The sequence below is a fragment of the Sceloporus undulatus genome, chromosome 4 (assembly GCF_019175285.1).
Source record: "Sceloporus undulatus isolate JIND9_A2432 ecotype Alabama chromosome 4, SceUnd_v1.1, whole genome shotgun sequence".
Taxonomy (NCBI): domain Eukaryota; kingdom Metazoa; phylum Chordata; class Lepidosauria; order Squamata; family Phrynosomatidae; genus Sceloporus; species Sceloporus undulatus.
This window is the reverse complement of record NC_056525.1, coordinates 26,019,670-26,038,533: the sequence shown is the minus strand read 5'-3', so window position 1 is coordinate 26,038,533 and position 18,864 is coordinate 26,019,670. Positions and strand designations below refer to the sequence as shown.

The window sequence follows — 18,864 nt, the reverse complement described above, 5'->3', positions numbered from 1 at the left end:
AGTCAGATGTAAGAGAATAGGCTGCTCCCAAAAAGTTGCTAACAGTGACAGAAATAGTTTTGCCTGCCTTCCTCTGTGACTGCAACCATGCAAAAAGTGCAAGACAGAAATGTAGCAGACAGTTATGGTAGAGTACAGCACCAACAGGACTGTAATAATAATTATTATTTTTTATTTATTTATTTATATCCCGCCTTTTCCCAGGGGAATTGTGGGCCTCCCTGTCTTATTTAATCTTTACAATACATGAAAATGAAAGAAGTCACTTTCTCAATAGAACTGAAATATTCTTAGTGGAACTGAAACATGTTCAGGGTGGAACTACAAATATGATGTAGTTCTGTGATCCTTCTTACAGGAGAAATCATTTCTGAAAATAATTACGGAACTAACCATAATTCGCATTTCTACTCTTGGTTGCTTAAAGTCTCTAGCAATTTAACAGAGAAGTGGTTTATCTTTTTAATGAGAGTTCAGAGATGATGAAAGGCTTTCCCACTCCTTGGGAGGAAGCTAAACATCAACATAGGGTTTTTGTTTTATAATTATTATTTGTTTTTGTTTTATGGAAGGCTTGTTACTTTTCAATCCAAAGTAATTGAAACAGAAGGTTGCAGAAGCAGAACAAGCTAGTTATCCAAAGCATATGTGAGAAAAAGAGCTCACCTCTGCACACTAGAGGTCACTGGTGCTACATGACTGTATGAATATAGTAGTCAGCATCAGTCCTTCTATCTGTGAAAACATGCAAAGAAGTGTTTGACATGGTTGCGAATCAAAGATAGCACATCCTTTTTGGGTTGCATACTCTTGTGTCAGGTCTAAAAATCCTTTAGTATAGGAATGGGAAGCAATCCTGCTTTTAGGCTGATGGGCTTCAATTCCCATCAACCCTAGACAGCATAGGAAGTGTGGAAGAATGTAAGGCATCGCAGTTTAACATCATATGGTTGTTGTTTGTTGTTGTGTGCCTTCAAGTCATTTCTGACTTATGGCGACCCTATCATGGGATTTCTGGGGCTGAGAGTGTGTGACTTGCCCAAGGTTACTGGCTTTCCATGACCAAGTATGGAATCCAACCCTGATCTCCAGAGGTGTGGTCCAGTGCAGAAATCACTTCATCACACTAGCTCTCAACATCATATGGAGGGGCCCTGTTTTATTGGACAAGTGACACAGAAGTACCCTTCTTGGTTTATACATCATATGCTTTCATAGGCAGATAGGTAGATAATAAAATTCCCAGAACTGTGAGTTGGTAGGTCAGATTCAAATTCAGCTCTTACTCCTTCATCAATGGCAAATGTGAATTAATTTGTAGTAACAAAGTCATTATAGTCACCATAAGGCATTTCATAATCACCATGTGAATCATAAGGCTACTTAGACTGATAGAACATACAAGAACATACAATATATGTATTTGATTAAGTATAAAATGTACCGTAAATACAAAATGGTTTATTTACCATATGTTATAATATTATAAGTGTTTATTTTGAAGCTAGAGTTGGAGTCAGTACTTTTCTGCTGGCTCTGACCCCACACAAAATTGTTTCTGATGCTGACTTCATAGCCCTATCTCCAACCCACTCACATCATTCACACATTTCCCAAAAATGTATAGGACAGACAGCAGTGAGGGATCAATTGCTTCCCTTTCTTCCTTTCTCTGCCTACCTTTTTTTTTTTTAAAAAAATAGTAATGAAGCCCCTGGCCTGTAGCTGAATGACATTTTCGTTGCCCAGCAATGCACACATGGCACATGTAGGCATTTGAATAAAGGAAATGGTGAGTAGCTGCAACAAGACATGTCACATTGCATCCACCCATATTTGAAAAATTGTAAAGGGGAAAAAATAGAGGCACAGAAGATCATGGTGGGTGGCAAGAGAAGTGTCAGTGGACAGATTGGCACCCACAGGGACCAGCTGTAAAAGATAGAATTCCACTGGCATCCTAGTAAATATTATGGAGCAGTTGGCTGTAGTACTAAAAAGCCGAGGAGTGCAATTTAGCGCCAGCCCCTGCTAAAACAAGATAATATAAAAATGTTAAGATTTTGAAAACAAGGCTATTCGAGGTCAGGAAAAACTCTTCTAGAACACGGCCACATAGCCCGAAAAAAACACAAAAAACTAAGGCTATTTATCGTTTAAAAAGGCACAGCAATCCTGCTCACCATGCCCTCTCCAAACATAGTTCAGTACGCTTCCTACCATGTTCCTTTTCATCTTGCTATCTTTCTTAAGGATGTACTAATATGGCTCACTGTTCCTTTCCTCAAGTGTCAAGAAATTGTCCTGTTCTGAATACATTTTTTTTCTTGTTCCACAGTGCTAATCAAGACACTGAGCTTAGGAAGAGAACTGTTGACACTTCACCACACAGTGAAGAGATGATGACACCAGAAGAAGAGGAAGATGAAAACATGATGTCAACATGGAAACCATTTCTGGTCAACATCTGCATGTTTACTGTCCTGACAGCAGGGGCATACCTCTGCTACAGGGTGTGTTTTCATTGATGGACCTGCCAGGGATGGCACCAAAACACCAGTAACGTCATAGGTGTTTAAAAGAGAAAAGAAAGCTAAAGGCGGAGAGGCAACTGAGCCTTGTCCCAATGGAAGTATATCTTAAAATTTGACAGGCTGGAACTATGGTTAGGGCTTAAAGAGAAAGTTGATGCACTAGGGTTTAATTTTGCAGCCCTATGGTCCCAAGAACATAATATTCTAATCTCAGGGCCTTAAGATATTCAGGAGTAAGCAGAGAATATGCCAAATAAGTCTTGTGTTTTTCATTATTTTTCCTTTTTTTTTTAATGGAATAATAAGAGTTTACAACACATTGTTGTTTTTTAGTCTTTTGAAGCCAGTTTTTGTTCTTTTGGTTGTTTTTCAGGAAGAAAAAAAAAGAAATTAGGCACAAGTGAAAATTGCTTGTATTCTCCCATGTATGGAAAAGAATATATGATTCGGTTCCTCAAAACACCACTGTACACCTACACATACCTCCCTCCCAAAAGAGAATGTACCACTCCTTTTGAAAAGGGAGAACTCTTTACTTGCATCCCTTTTACAGACTGAGGACTCAGTCTCTAAAAAACCACTTCTGTGTAACCTCTGTTAATTGGCTATTGCTCAGGAGCAGCGATGAATGAATGGAAATTAAATAGTAGCAACCCCACCCCAAAAAGTTAGATTATACCCTATTTTTGACAGTGCAAGAAGTATGGGATATATTTTTATCTTTCTCAGATAAGGTTCTTGCCTTCATTACATGTTCATTACAAGGGTACCTGCTATTGCTCAGGGCATCCCAACAGGTCAGACATCTTTTTCTCCTTTATTTTTAGCAAAATAACTGCATTTCTTCCCAGCTCACCCACCTACCACCTATTGCAGGTCTTTGTTGCACTTTGTTTGTATGTGCATCTCTCTTGCACCATGTACTTTCTAACTTCATTTCCTTTTTTTGTTTGTTTTGTATTGTTTTGAACAGAGGGACAGGAATGCAACCAAACTTTGTCTACCAGCATTTACAAAATGTTTCAGATACCTGCTTTAGGAAGGCCCAGTTTTTAAGGTTCATTTTAATGTAAAATGCAGTTTCACTCCTGACTTGCCATGTGAAGAATGTATTTTGTGTTCAAAACAGAAGAGGAGGAGTTTGGAAATAATAATGATTACAATTATGATAATTAATTTCCTTATTGTAGAGAGCCATGGGAATGGTTCTTCAGAAATTTCAAGTAGTTGATGCTGGGAGCAACTTCCTTTGAAATCCAGCAGGCCTAGCTTTTCAGATCTGCTAATTCTTTTGCAAGCTACAAGCCACTGTGATTTTAGGCAGAGTGAGTTTGGTTGGGGTTTTTTTTTTAAAGAACAAAAATGTAAAAATTGGCTTTTATTTGGCTTAAGATCATGCTGTTCAGTAGCCTGGCTGCAATCCTAAACATAAGATTAAGCTCCTTTGAACAATTTGGGATTTACCTCTTAGTTAAATATGTATAGGATTGGATTATAAATATAAGGCTTTGGAATAACCAAGCTTAATTGAACTTAACTGCTATGAAGAGAACAAAAAAACTGGCTAGTCATGTATTATGTATTTGTTTTTGTTAGATATTGACATGACTGAGGTAGTACACTGAATCTGTCAAAACCCTTTTATGAGCATCAAAAATGATACTACAGAAGAATCTGTTTTCTGTAGTGCAAAGAACAAGACAAAGGTATTTGCTGAAGTTGTAACCTTTTTGAAGTAAAACCATGACCACAGTGCAGCTGATCACTGCTTTGAAAATTCTGAGGTTCTCTTATATAGCACTTAAGCACCATCCCTTTAAAAAAACAGTTATAGGCTTTGGATTTTCTTTATTTTTGTTCTCCACCACTCTCATAAACTTTAGTGTTGTTTTTTTCCTTGAACCAATGCAATGTTAAGTAAGGGTCTTTGGGAAAGAAGGAAGAAAGAAGAGGTTAGATTAAAAATAAGAATAAAAGGCTACATTTGTATTAAGGGCTTTCTAAAAGTACAATAATAAATCCTCAGGTAGTACTTGGGAATCTTACAAAAAGAAAACGTTACCTGTGAGATTGTTGTTCAGATTAGAATTTGAAAGGAAGAGTACTGTTAAGTGGTCAATATTTAATAGTAATATTGGTAACATGAAAAATATTGATATGAGTATAGAAAATGATATAATATATAATGGCTCATCTGTGAATTTTACTAAACAGTAAGTGATTGCTTTGTCCCCATCAAACTCTTGTCATTCAGTAGGATATTGTTCAGAGGCAGTATTTGTATCTCATTTTTATTCAAATGCATGTGTAAAGTCTCCTAAAAGTGTCCTGATCAAAATCCATGCGCTTGAAAGGTTAAAAGAATTTCTATATTTCTGCTTTCTGATGTGCCCAAATTATATTTGCATGATCTGATCATTTAAATGGCTGTGGTTCCAAGGGTGTTGCTGAATGACTTCATTCAGCTAATAGACTGGTAGCTCTGTATGTGTGTGTGTGTGTGTGTGCGCACACACATGTGCTTTCTCTTTCTCTCTCTTTTATAACAAAAACAGATAATGTGTTTCTTGCCTAATATTTGGCATGACTTTCTATTCAGTTTTCTACATATTCCTTGTAATCCAGTTGTATACCACTCATTTCGGCCAAGTTAAGTATAGTACAAACATTCCAGAGTGTGTAACAAAGCCATATTCACACCTCCCTCCTGCGCACGCACAGTAACTTTCTGCAGCAGATAATTGAAACACGAGTGCCTGGAACCATTAAGCTGCCTTCTGCTACTCCAAGGAAGCAGCTTACTGCAAAAGGCCACCAGAACCAAAGTAAGATTTAAAGTCTGTACTTCTTGTTTTGTAGAAAACAAGAGATTTTAAAAAGAATACTGTAGTAATAAGGAAAGTTGTTTAAAAAAAACAGTGGGTAATAAATAATTTGTATCATTCTTCTTCCTAGAAGAAAATACAGGTATACCTCAGTTAACGAAGTAGATGCGATCCTGGATATTATGTTGTTAACAGAAGATTTGGTACTAGAGGTAGAAATGACAGGGAAAGAATAGGGATAGGTTCCTTCACCACAAAAAAAACAAGAGCAATTCAACAAACCTTTTATCCAAAGTCTAACAGTATGACCATGTGAAATGAAAATGCAGGTAAGCCTTGCAGAAGTAAACAAAACATTTTAAGCCTTCTGGAAATGACTTGAAGGTTTCTTCCAAAAAGCATATGGGAATGCCTTTTGTCTTTCACCAGCCTCTGCTTTTCTCGTGATTTCCACTTAAGTGGCCAAACGTTACAGATCTATGATTCCTTAACATGCTGGTGAGGCCAGGCCAGCGTATCTGCTTTTTCATGCATGCCCAGTAAGGGATGCTGTTTGCTTTGCCTGATACAGGTAGGTACACATTGCACTGTAGCAGTGTGTTCTAAATAAGATCAGGTAGAGCAGAATCCCACTCTTTCCCACCTCAAGCTTTACTGCAGGCACACTGCTGCAACCTAACACCGGCTGTCTACTGTTTCTTCTGCCCTCCACCATCCTCCCAATGCTGATGATTGCTTTTAAAACAACAACACATCCAGCTAGACAGAGGACAAGGAGAAAAAGAGGGTCTGGGAAGCATAAAAAGACTTTTTTTAAAAAGGAGCTTCTTTGACAGAGGCTTTGTTAAGTGAGGTATGCCTGGTAGTAGAACTCAGAATGTGTCTCTCTAGAATCCACAGTGATTGTACTATACTTGCATCCCTTTAGTTAAGAAGAACTAAAGTTCTTTCTTGCTATCCACTGCAGGGTGTGGGGTGGGGGAATAGATCAGCTCTGGCTAACATGCCCCTATAGCCCACCTAATGTCACTGTTTGCCTTTTACCTATTTGAATTCAAGAAAGATTTATACTGTAGTGAAAACATACAGTAGAATGCCCTAGTAAAGCCCAGTGAGGTGTGTATAAGGCTTATAATGCTGAACTATAAGCATTTCGTTTTGATGTCCGGTATATGTATGTAGTAGTTTTGGGTGTGTATATACAGTAGCATTTTAAAAGTGGATGTACTGATTAACCTATTCTTGGGGCAGTGGGGGCGGGAGGGGTGGAAAAAATATCCATGTTTAAACTTGTTAGAAAGTTAGTGAGCTGCTCTGCTATATGCCTTAAGCAAATATTTACTCATCAGGTCTTTCTTTTTTACAGATTGCCATAGAAAACTTTTTTTGTAAAAAAAATAAAACTAAGAAAAAAAAGACACAAGCTAAATGTTTTGGTATAATACATTTTCAGGTATATTGTCTTTTGTGTAAGGCGCTGCAATGACCTCACAGTTTCAGTAAAACTGTACAGTTTTTTCAATTTCCCATACAGATTTTCAGTTCTCATTTTAGCTGCAACAATAAAATTCTTTTGTAAAGAAGCATGTCTGATATCTCTCCACTTCCTTTTAAAAAATCTGAGTTGCTAAGGATTTGACTCATTAATCCCATGTGCCTTGGGATTGTAGCAAGGAGCAAAAGGGTAAAGTTCTCCTAACCTGTCCAGGCCCTAGTCTGGTTGCTGGATGGGGAATGGGAGCTTGGGTACATGGTTTTAAGATTAGAAACAGCCTTGCAGCCATGCTATTTGGTCCTTGAGCTGACAAAACTAGTATTGAATTTTAAAATAGTTGCCTCCATTCAGATGCTAAATGTAGTTTAGTGCTATATGAGCAACCTTGTGCTTGTGTCCTTACACACATCAACTGCAGCAAGACTTGACATCTGTTTTTTTTTTCTTTTAAAGCTCTTAGGGAATTCCCTGTTACATTTCCACTTGGGAAAGTTTAATTTTAATTTTCAGTAGGCAAACCAGCATCCCCCAGTTGTTTTGAACATCAACTCATGTTGTTGTCATCATTGTCTTTGTTGCACTTGTCTTTTAAGGTGGCTTAAAAGTTAAAACGTAGACAAATATAACAGCATACAACATACCATTAAAAAGAAATTAAGAAAACAAATACAAATACAGCATGTTATACAAAATGGGTTTTTCCTGAATCCACAGGAGATACATTTCCCAGACATACTATGGAAATGCGAAACAGTAGGTAATAGCAAACCCTATTGAAATGAATGACTTCCAACTGAAGTTGACCATAGAGTTGACCTGGAGGACCTAGAGATTCCTAGAGAGAACACATTTAGGCATAGCTAGGTCTTCCAGAGCAACTCTATGGTCAACATTCACTGGAAGCATACCATAGAATTGCACTGGAGGACTTAGAAAATGCCTAGGGAGAACTTTTTTTTTCAGATGTGGATAACTGAAATCATGGGTACCAGTTCTGTGGGTAATATGTTATCATCATAATTCACAGTTTACTGACAACTCCCGCTGCTTTCAAGGCAGTAAGACCCTTGAAGAAAAATTAGGACCTTGTGTTCTCGTCACTGAGGTATTTGGTTGGCTTTGGTGAGGAGATAATGCTAGACTAGATAGGATTTTGATCTTCATATGTTCTTAAGTTTAAGAAGAGTACCAGCCCAGGAACAAGATGTAGCACCTGGTTGTTTTCAGATCTGAATTATTTTATTTCCCCAAGGCATCTGTTAACTCAAAAGTTAGATCTACTGTTTTACATTTTCACAGAAGTGAAGAAAACAATGAGATGCCATTTCAAATGCTTTAATAAAACTTTTTTAATCTCAGCAATAAATACTGAAAAGTACAAAGCACAATACACTGTATAAAATATGTACATTAAAAGTCAGGGGTCTGAGTGACGGGAACTTGCAGAAACACACACTTGGAAAAGTTCCCATTACCAGCAGGAGCAAAACCATCCTGTTCATTCAGAGCTTCAACCTGTTTACTCAGAACTAGCTCTTACAGACTACCACAAAAGTTGAACGCAAATATGGTCAGGGGTTGAAGCTGCAGATTACATAAAAATAGGGTTTGATTATGATTTAAAAAAGCTTAAAACCAGAATTAGGCACTCAAATGGGAAGAGCTTGATTTTATGCAGTGACATTAAGTAATGGTTTGTATACTTTAAATTTGGGATGGGGAGGAACAATGACAAAATCTGACAAGTGGTCTGGAGAGTCTTTTATTATCCCAAGCTATATTCAAGTTTCTGTTGGAATAGTAACATATTTTCCAAGAAAAGCTACATGTTGTGTTACAGAATAAGTGTGCTTAAAAATACTTGGTTGGAGGGTTTGTGGTTGGAAGAATTTTACTGGGTGCTTTTTGTACACAGAAAGAAAACTAAATGGTTAAGTGACTGAAACATGGAGAAATATTTGACTGCCATGCAGAGGATAATCTCCTGGAAGGCTTACATTGTAGGTCTTTTTTCTTGTAGATTATATATTGATAAATGTACCTATGGCAGAGTTTTACCATACTGCTGAATGAAAATTTAGATTTGTCCAGATTTAAATTACGGGCCTTAAGACCCCAATGTGTTCATGTTTGCTGCATCTAATGCTGCAGCAAGGTAAACCTTAAAAAAAATACAGGTTTATTCCTCACAATTTGATCATCAATTCAGAAATCTCTGTATCAAAAGTTTGATCCATAAGATTAAATTAATAAATACAGAATGTATTCTGTTTTCTCTGTGTATAAGACAAGGGGTGTATATTTGCTTTAATTTGAAGCTGTATCTCTTTAATGGCATTCATTCAATGAGATTCAAGATTGAGTGTCTCTTCTTTGGCACTTACTCCCAGTTGAATGGCATAATAGTAAATCAGTTTCATCAAAAAGTTTTAAAAGAATCTGCTTTAGTCTATTCTGTACAGATAATGAACAACAGAGAACCTCAGTATATGAGATCTTAATCCAGCCACACTGCTGATCTATTTCTTTTTTATTTCAAAGACTAAAGATTTGGGATATTTAAAAGAGTTCATAGTACTTTCTGGTTATAAGAACAGAGTCACCAAGACAAGACTGTGTTAAAGCCTTGAAATACTACTCTTCATCTGGGTGGATAGTTTAAAACCCATGTGAAAGATTTATTTTCAGTATATACATATATATAAAATACACATTCTTCTACAATCTATAGAGCCTTCCACGTGCCAATAAAAGGAAACCCAAACAGGTAAAATAAAGCTGCTGGCTTCACTTAACAATACTGTTCAAAATACTGTAATCTCAATTTCCCCTTCTTGATACATGGTATCCCTCAGTTCACAACAGATTTTGTCCATTTTTTCAAAGGCCAGTCTTCCTTTTTCACCTGCAAAGAAAAGGATGTTACAGATTATAGGTTAAATAGCTAGTGTTACCTAAACAAACTGTCCCTTTTATATGGCTCTTCCTTTTTCTAAACCAGGGGCAATAAGCTAAGGAAGACGGAGGAGTTTCAGTCTAACATCTGGAGGGCTGCACAATTCCCATCTTTGATCTAGAACAGGAATAGGTAAAAGTGACCATCGAGATGTTTGGACCATCATGTTTTCCATCTTCTCTCAGCTATATTGGCCAGAGCTGACAGAACTTGTAGGCCAAAAATATCTGGAGGGCCATAGTTTCCTGAATATCGTTTCTGCAATGCTGAAGAACAGTTCACATGGAAAGAAATCCACATATCTAATGTCCTCCTCCAGTTACATCCAAAGATTAAGCTAGATAAAAGATTAAATATTTCCCAAAGCTTTGTAGTGTCGGGATGGTTCCAGGCTGCTATTCAAACCCAGCTCTGGAGAAAGCCCCAGAAATAATTATGGAGATGTAACATTTCAGTTACAGTTTTTATCATCTTCATCCCATCTTTTTCCCAGTTCCTGACTCAAAGTGGCTTGCCATGCTTAAAACAGTTAAAAAATTGCAGCATACAAAAGTTAAAAAGTAAGTAAAGTAGCAAACAAAGCCAGTTAAAAATAAGCCATTATAAAAAAATAAAGCCAATAAATAAAAACCCAGCACATCATATAAGGCCTGTTTCACCCTTTAAAAAAAGCTAGGGCTAAATATACACACTGCTGTTACTTTAAAATACCTTGGCCAGAAATGCATTCCTGGAAGTAGGAGGGAGGCCAGTCCTTTGGAGCAAGTGGTTTTGCAACTCGGTACAAAATTACAAGAATCAATTTTGCTCGCTCTACTGAGGCATCTGGTTCTTGACTTGTCATTCACTGTCATTCAAAATCTACAAGCACCGTATGGTTGATCCACTCACCAAATGATAGAGTTGTTTCTCTGGCAGCGTTCCGCACATCCTCTGCGTCTGACAGACAAAGTCTGGCAATTTGCTCTATACTTTCAATGCCCTGTTTTGTAAAGGAAGCAGTGCAGTAACAATTACTTAAGCATTTCAAACTTTCCCCACTCTTAAAGAGCATTTTAAGCTTAACTTTTAAGCATGCCAGGCTTTTCCCATCCTCACTTATTACAGTACATGTTTGTTTGTTTGTTTATTAAAAATAGATCTGAAAGCTGTATACCCAAGTTTTGAAACGTTACTTTTTTGTCCATGGGGAATTTGGGAGTTGTAGTCTAACATGTGACTTTTACAAGGTCTGTTGCATACATATGGTAGTGTGTGCTAGAACAGAGGCATCACTATGGGGTGTACCAAGTGACACCACTGCCTTTTGGGCAGAAACAGTCCCTTTAGAACACTGAAGAAATGGTGTGAGTGGGGCGAGACGCAGGAGGAGGAGAAAGGAAAGATCACAGGTTTTACTTAAAACATTAAATTTTAAAACATTTTTGTTTATATTTTTCCACTTTCATGGGAGTCCTGTGCCCCTAACCCCAATGAATGTAGAGTTCCCACTGTATATGAGAATTATGATTTATGAGTAACAGAACAAAAATCATTACTAAGGATTATGTATGGTGTGTGTGGGAGGAGATCAATGGTTCAGTTCCTGCACTGGGTGACGTCAACCCTAGTGACACCACTGTGCTAGATTAGCACTATTACATACTTCAGAACTGATTTATGTGACACACTTGTCAAACAGATTGGCTACTACTGCATCACTGCAAAAAAACATAATAAAAGTTTACGTTTTGGACTACAACTCTGAAGACCAGGGTTCGATTCCCAGTTTGGCCATGAAACCCACTGGGTAACTTTGGGCAAACCACATGCTCTCAGCCTCAGGGGATAGCAATGGCAAACTTCCTCTGAACAAATCTTGCCAAGAAACCCCCATGGTAAGTCAGAAACAGCCTGAAAGCACACAACAACTACAAATACCTCCCAGAATTCTGTTTTGGACTATAACACCCAAACCTAGCCCCCCAGACAGTATGGCCACTAGGATTCTGGGAATATAATAATAATAATAATAATAATAATAATAATAATAATAATAATAATAATAATAAATGTTTTTTTTAAAAAAACTTTTCCAAGCTCTGTCCAGAACTAATAATAGCTTTTGTTGGAGAAATTAATCAAGAATGTGGAACACAGAGAAAATGTGACCCATCCCCTTGTGGCACAGTGTTGCCTGCCCCTCATTCCCCATTGTTGTTATTTTATTTGTTTTGTTTTACAACAATCAGATACACAGTGGTAGCATCATGATGTAGCATCTAGTTTGTCCCCAGGAAATCATGGCCCTATTGGTGACATATGCTTGCATAACCTTCAATTAGGCTGAGATATGGATTTTGGGAGATGTTGCTGAGGGAGCTATTCATCTAAAACCCCTAATTATTGTTGTTATTTTATTTTCTTATACCCCACATTTCTCCCAACATAGGGACTCAAGGTAGCAAACAACATGTACAAAAATACAGTTAAAAACAGTACAAGAATATTAATATATATATCTGGGACAGAGAGAAGGGCCTCTCCTGATGTTCTCAAAGCTCGGGTGGGGGGGAGGGCTTGTACAGGGAGATACAGTCCTTCAAATAGCCCAGACCCAAACTGCATTGTTGCAACTCTGGCTGAGAAGCATGAGAAAGGGGACGCCCTCTACCTTCTCCACTAAACCTGTAAGCACAATTGTGGAGAGTAAAACTGTGCCAGTGTGTTATAGGATCACAACCCATATTTTGTCTCAGTGGTAATGGAAGTGAAGGTTTGATGCTTCCACTGTGCTTCACATAGCATGACTGTCACTCCCTCTGCTGACTACCTATGAAACCAATTTGACATTGACAGCGTATTCACCATCCGCACACTTACTCTGAGGTTTTTGAGGGCCAGACATGCGGCTTGCTGTAATTTTGCATCTTCATTGTTTAAGAGGTCTGTGTAAAAAATAAGAGCCTGGAAAATATAATAAGACCTTTAATAACATTGTTAACATGCACACCCAAATACTGAAACTTAGATGTTGGACTTCAATAATCCAGCAGCCAATGGAGGGTTTCACCCCACCAGATCCTTATACCAGTTCCTTTGCAAAGGAATAAATATTTCAGAGTTGCTGCAAGGTGATAGGGTGCAGAGAATGAGCTGTCGGGCAAACGGCAACTACAGTGAAATCAATGAAGGAAAGCCAACATGGCATAGCAGTTTGAGTATTGGACTATGACTCTGGAGACCTAGATTTGATTCCTAGCTCAGCCATGAAACCCACTGTGTGACCTTGGACAGGTTCTCCATCCCTGTTAAGTGATGATACCAGTGACTGAATTTGACTCGCTCTGCTCACTACCACTGTGCATCCTCTGAAAGCAGTGAATAAGGAAAGGGAGAGTGGGAAAGGGAAAGCTAGCATCTCTGTAATCTTTCCATTGGTGGGCAAAGACCTTTCTCTTTACCCAGGTCTTTCAACTGGGACATGTTGTATTTGTATTGCTATCATTATTGTAATATTTTAACAGCTATTAAGCACTGTTTTAATATGGATGTCGATTAAACAGCAGTTTAACTTTTGTGTCATCCATTCTTTTAACTGCTTCTTGTTTTAATTCAAATTGTGAGCCAGTTTAAGTCTCCTGCTGAGAGAAAGGCAAGTTATAAATAAAATAAAGTAAAATAAAATACCTTTCCCCTGAAATTCCTGTTGGCCGCTGCACGAGAAAGACACGATGAGGCTGCTTTGCCCACTCGGTGGTTTTCATCAAGCTGCAGGGCTGCCAGGAGCTGTAAGGTTTTTGGCAGGGGCTGGAGCTGATTCAGTCGCTTCCCTTTCAGCTTCTTTATTTTCTTCATTCTTCCAGGATGCTGCAGGTCCTCTGTTAAGATTACTGCAGAGGGAGGAAATCAGCCTCATTAATGGAGAGCTCTCCCCCTCTTGTCAGTTTCATCACTATTAAGACAAAATTCTTAACACTTTTTTTCTTACAAAATAAAAACAATTACAAGTTCATATAAACATTTGAAGTGGCCTTATACAGTACTGAAAAAGACCATTAGCCACTCTCACCCTGTTTGACAGGCAGCATCTCTCTGAGATCACAAGTCCAGAATGGCTGTTTTGAGCAAAGTTACCAAAAACAGTCAAAACTAGAAAAACATAAAGTTGACGGAAGAGGTAGTATGTAATGACATAAACCTAACAGCTCTCTCCTGCTGTTGCTTCCAGTAGTTTCTATTCATTAGTTTAGTGCAGTGGCATCACTGGGGGTATGTGGTGGTGCAATCTGCATCGGGTAATACCCCAGAAGAGTATGACACCCAGTTGGGCCTTTCTCCTGCTCTTCCCCTTGTGCCCCCCATGCTCTCCCCTGCCACACCATCCTCCTGTGCCTTCCCACACCCCTGTGCCTGCTCCCATAATAATAATAATATAATAATGATTTATTTATAGCCCGCCCAATCACAAGGAATCCAGGCGGGTTACAACAGTAAAAATAAAGAAAATAAAATACAATAAATAAATAAAATACAATAAAATTAAAGAGAGCAAAGTGAGTACATTCACAGTTAGGCCTGATGGAAGTTGGGCCTCTCTTTTTCACTCCCTCTCAGGTCTGATGATGATGTCATGGAGGGAGGGCTCTTCTTCTTGAGGCAATGCCCTTGTGCTGACCCCCACCCACCTCTGTGTGCTCCTATAACCCCATGCCATCCAACCCTCCTGTGCTCCCACCTCATCAGGAAAAAGAACAGGCATGGGCATGGGGAGAGAAAGTGTGTGCTGCCCCCAGAAGCTCGACCCCATGTACAGGGTGACACCCGGTGCTGAGACCTCTCAAGTACAGTGCAGGGTTGGAAATACAGAGATCTCACCATTGGCTCTGCTGGCTAGAGCTGCTTGCTCCAACTTGCAGGCCAGTAATATCTGGCAGGCTGCATGATTCCCTTGCCATAGTGGTCCTAAAATCTGACATCCAGAGAATAGGAAATATTGACTACAGGCAATGATGACTGTCAATGATGACTCCAAAACTACAATGTCATTGTTGTTATTGCTACAGTTGTTGTGCCTTCAGGTCAGCTGCCACTTATGATGATGCTAAGGTGCCTCTTAAGGTGAGAGAATGTGAGTTGCCTATGGTCACCCAGTGGATATCCATGGCTGAGTGGGTTTTCAAACTCTGGTCTCTTGGATTCCTAGTACTCAAATCACTATACCATACTGGCTCCAAAACTGCAACTACTCCTGGCCAGAACTTAACTGGTTTCTCCCTTCTTCAGCCATTGATTTACCTTCTTTAGCAAACCTGGCCAAATATTTTTCTAAGTTGTTCACATGCTGTTTCTCCAAGTAGCTGTAAAACTGGAACAATGTCACTGATTCGGTTGGGCGATCTGCTGAAAGAAATAGCAGGCTGCCTCTAACTATCTGGTCCAGGAACATCCGCAAAACTGAAAGAAAATGCAAATAAATTAGGAATGAGACATTTATCGTAAGTATTTGTTGTCTGTATTTGGGGGATTTGGTTTAAAATAAAAATATCAAAAAATATTTCTGTTTCTTTGCTTGTAGCAGAACTTGGAAGGTTAGTAACAGTTAAAGGTCTAAGGGACCCTGTGTAGTTAGTTACTGCTAGAGTTGCAACTTCTAAAAAAAGGAACTCTTTGTTTCTTTATGAAAAGTAACTGAATCAGTTTTTTAAAAAGAATTCAGTGCTACAAGCCACTGGATTATGGTACAAAACACACAGTTCCCACAGCAATATCTCTTCTACACCTATGACAGAGCACACAGCACCAACGCAAGGCATTACACAAGCCAGCATTTGAACTCTGTGATTTTTCTTCTCCACCATTTAGTGAAGCACCATCCCATTACCATAAATGTAACTATAAAAAGTTACAGTTACACTGGAAATGGAATGAAGTTACTCCTTATAAAATTCCAGTATAAAGTACCTTAGTTTTTGGGGAAAGAAATTAATTGTAACACCTTCCCAGGATTGCAAAACAAGCACTTTAGTAAACGTAAACAGGGAATTATCTCAGTGCTATGCACTTGAGTCACTGTCAACTTGTGCCATATCAGTCCAGTATAGATAAGTACCTTTTTCTAGATGTCTTTGATATTTCTCTTTTGTTTTAAACATCAATATATATTTCAAGGGGTTCCAAAATCTTTCCACTGGACAGAATAAGATGCTTCCCTGTTCAGTACATTCACTCCAGATCTTCAGGCAACGCTTCTGCTTTTTAGCTTTTTGAATAACTGTAAAAGGTAGATTATGAATGTTAACAAAGGAGCTGGAAACATCAGATGGTTTGCTTGGGGTAAGTCAATACAATTTTACATACATTCAAAAACACACACTTCCAAATAAATGGCTGTGTACTTTAGCAAACTATGCCACTAAAATTTTGCTCTTCCCAGCAAAAGCTTCTTCCTTTGAATCAATTTCTGCCTTCTTGTGAATCAAAACTTCAAAGATTATATGACAAATGAAGCAGGGAGACTTTATTCAAGGGGTTTTGCCAGACAACAGGAAAACCACCACAACCTCCTCAAAGATCTGTCCATTATGAAAGTACCTGTAATTGCAAAAACTATAAAGCCCTTGAACAAAAGCTGGCTTCAGGCACTACATAACTAATATTATTACAGATTGCAAGATATAATAATAGAGTTAACTGTTGAGATTAGCCTAAAGAATTCTGCCACTGGAACCGGCTGGTTTCTTTTTCCCAGAGGCACTAGATCTCAATTTGTAGATCTTGCTATTCCTCCTCCTCCTCCTCCTCCATAATCCATTTATATATCACTTTCCCCAAGGCAGCTTACAAAAAATTAATCACATCTTCTTGTTGTATTTATAATAATTTGAAGCGAACTCACAAGAAGGCAGATAGATCCAGGTTCCTCATATTTAAAGCTCTCTGCAGGTTTGAATGAACTATTCAAAAAGGTAAAGGATTATAGAGAATGGAGTATGGCTACAAGCACATCAGACAACTAAAGGGGTGTGATATCACTTTTAACTACCAAGATTTAGTCCAATGGAATTCTGGGATTTGCCGTTTAGGGAAGTGCTAAAATTCACTGAACAGATCTAGTACTTCTTTACAAAGTACATTGGGTTTTGGTTTTGGTTTTGGTTCAACCCCCCCCCCCAGGTTGTGGATGCTCAAGTACCATTAAGTACAATAGAAGTAAAAATGGTGTCCTTTCCATATAAAAGGGCAAAATCAAGATTTTCTTTTTGGAATATATATATTCCAATATATATTAAATATTTTCAATCTACGGATGGTTGAGTTCATGGATAGAGAGAGCCAATTGTACCTACAAATCCCAGGCTTCTATAAAATGGAACCCTGGCAGTTCGGGCAGCATTGAACTGCTACAACTATGTAATGTGGACACATCCCAGGTGGCCCTTATGATCTGTTCCACCTCTCTGATTTTGAATATCACATGACTTACTTTCTTCAACAGATGTTAAGTTCCGTGGCACAGGTGCAGCCAGAGCAGAGATTATTTCTAGAATGCGTTTCTGTTGTGATACCTCTTCCAAAAGGTTTTCCTGCACAATCGGAGCTAAGTTTGGCATCACAAGTTTCTGGAAACAAAGAGGGGGTGGAGAGATGTGTCTCAATTGAAACTGTGAACCAGTTAGATTCAGTTAGGCATGATTCAAAAGCTTTCTGGGGCCATCAGGGAGAACACCTGCATTCCATCTCTCTGGTGGGATGGACATTGTCAAATGCAAGCCCAACAGCTGTGGGTTAATTGCACATAGTTGACCCTGGATGTGAATAAAAGCACTTCCTTCCTTTTCCAATTGTATTACATGCTGATAAGCAGCTGCCAACATTATGCAACATGGAGTAATACACATAGAGAACTCTTACAGCTTTTGCACTGAACTCCAAGGCTGCTTCAGACATTATGACCGAAGGGAACACTACTGAAAGCAGATTGTGCACAGCAGCACTTCCCATGATTCTATCAGTCTATGTGCAAACTAAACACACCCACTCAATAGAGAATTGAGATTGGCTTTAGCTTCCAAAGAGGTCCAATGCTTGGGAAAGTTCCTTTTTGGATTACAGCTCCCAAGATTTACAAGCCAGTATAACCACTAGCCATCATTATAGCTTGGAAAATATTGTGATTCATACTCCCTCCAAATAACTATTCTAAGATCTGAACAGATCTAGACTAGTGACAAAATAGTCTTGCCCTTCTAACCAAATTCATGTCCTTACCCATCCAAACAACAATTGTTCCAGACACTGCAGGCCTCCATCCTACTCATCTGCTCAGTGTCTTGGGGAGATCACAGTCCCAGTTGATTTTGTGTTCTCCCATTTTTTCAGCTGCTTTTAAAATGTTCCACTTTCTCTCTTGTCATCCCATTTTCCCCTTTTGTCCTCAGCTTACTCTCATTGCTGCAAACGAAGTTCAAAGTGCTAAAGTAGTTCACTCAATTAACTTAGCAGTGGGGCAAGGAGAGAATCTTGTCCTTTCCTGCAGACTTGTGAGTTATTTCTCATTAATAACTTTTGCCATCTTGAGCACACTCACATGTCCCAAGTGAAATGTTAGAAGGTATTTCTGTTACTGATCTATAAAGAAACCTCTCCTTTTATCCCAAGATGGGCAAATTTTCCCCAGGAATCTTTAGCTGAAAATGCTGACTAGAAAGGATGTTTAGCCTGAAGATTTGTCGATGAGAAAGCAAAAATAGATCCCCTTGGGAGTCTGAGTATTGTGGCATTTCCAGAAATTGGCCTGTCCCTTATGGGGATTGTGGTACGTCTGTGGATAACCAGATTCTTGATTCAGCTTTCTGGATGCCCACCAAGCCCTGGTCTTTCCAGGGCTGACTGTTACCACTATACTAACAGAATCAGTGTGAAAAAAAGAGCAACAGTCTGCCATGTTTCTAGGTATCAGGGACGTAACCAGGATTTTGAGAAGGGGGGGTCCAGACTAAGTGCCACCATTTTGAAGGGCTGAAAGCCCCCCCCCCCCCAAGTTTGTCCTTGGAGTGAAGGGAAGGGGAAGAA

At 38.8% G+C, this 18,864-nt stretch overlaps 2 protein-coding genes across 8 annotated transcripts in view; one reads left to right on the top strand and one right to left on the bottom strand.

Moving 5' to 3' along the window:
• Positions 1-6,945, top strand: part of PTPN1 (protein tyrosine phosphatase non-receptor type 1) — a 128,381-nt gene extending 121,436 nt beyond the window's left edge. For both annotated transcript variants that reach the window (XM_042462502.1, XM_042462501.1), the window contains one exon: positions 2,339-6,945. In XM_042462502.1, the coding sequence (XP_042318436.1) occupies positions 2,339-2,528 (190 nt within the window). In that variant the 3' untranslated portion in view covers positions 2,529-6,945. The remainder of the gene's footprint in view (positions 1-2,338) is intronic.
• A 1,228-nt stretch (positions 6,946-8,173) lies between these two features.
• RIPOR3 (RIPOR family member 3) overlaps positions 8,174-18,864 on the bottom strand; it is a 152,824-nt gene continuing 142,133 nt past the window's right edge. For 5 of the 6 annotated variants that reach the window (XM_042462173.1, XM_042462172.1, XM_042462175.1 and 2 more), the window contains 7 exons: positions 17,276-17,411; positions 15,902-16,063; positions 15,088-15,246; positions 13,480-13,682; positions 12,673-12,756; positions 10,702-10,792; positions 8,174-9,759 (listed from right to left, as the gene is read on the bottom strand). In XM_042462173.1, the coding sequence (XP_042318107.1) occupies positions 9,659-9,759; positions 10,702-10,792; positions 12,673-12,756; positions 13,480-13,682; positions 15,088-15,246; positions 15,902-16,063; positions 17,276-17,411 (936 nt within the window). In that variant the 3' untranslated portion in view covers positions 8,174-9,658. Of the gene's footprint in view, positions 9,760-10,701; positions 10,793-12,672; positions 12,757-13,479; positions 13,683-15,056; positions 15,247-15,901; positions 16,064-17,275; positions 17,412-18,864 lie in introns of those variants that run through there. The other variant, XR_006103421.1, reaches the window with a different exon arrangement.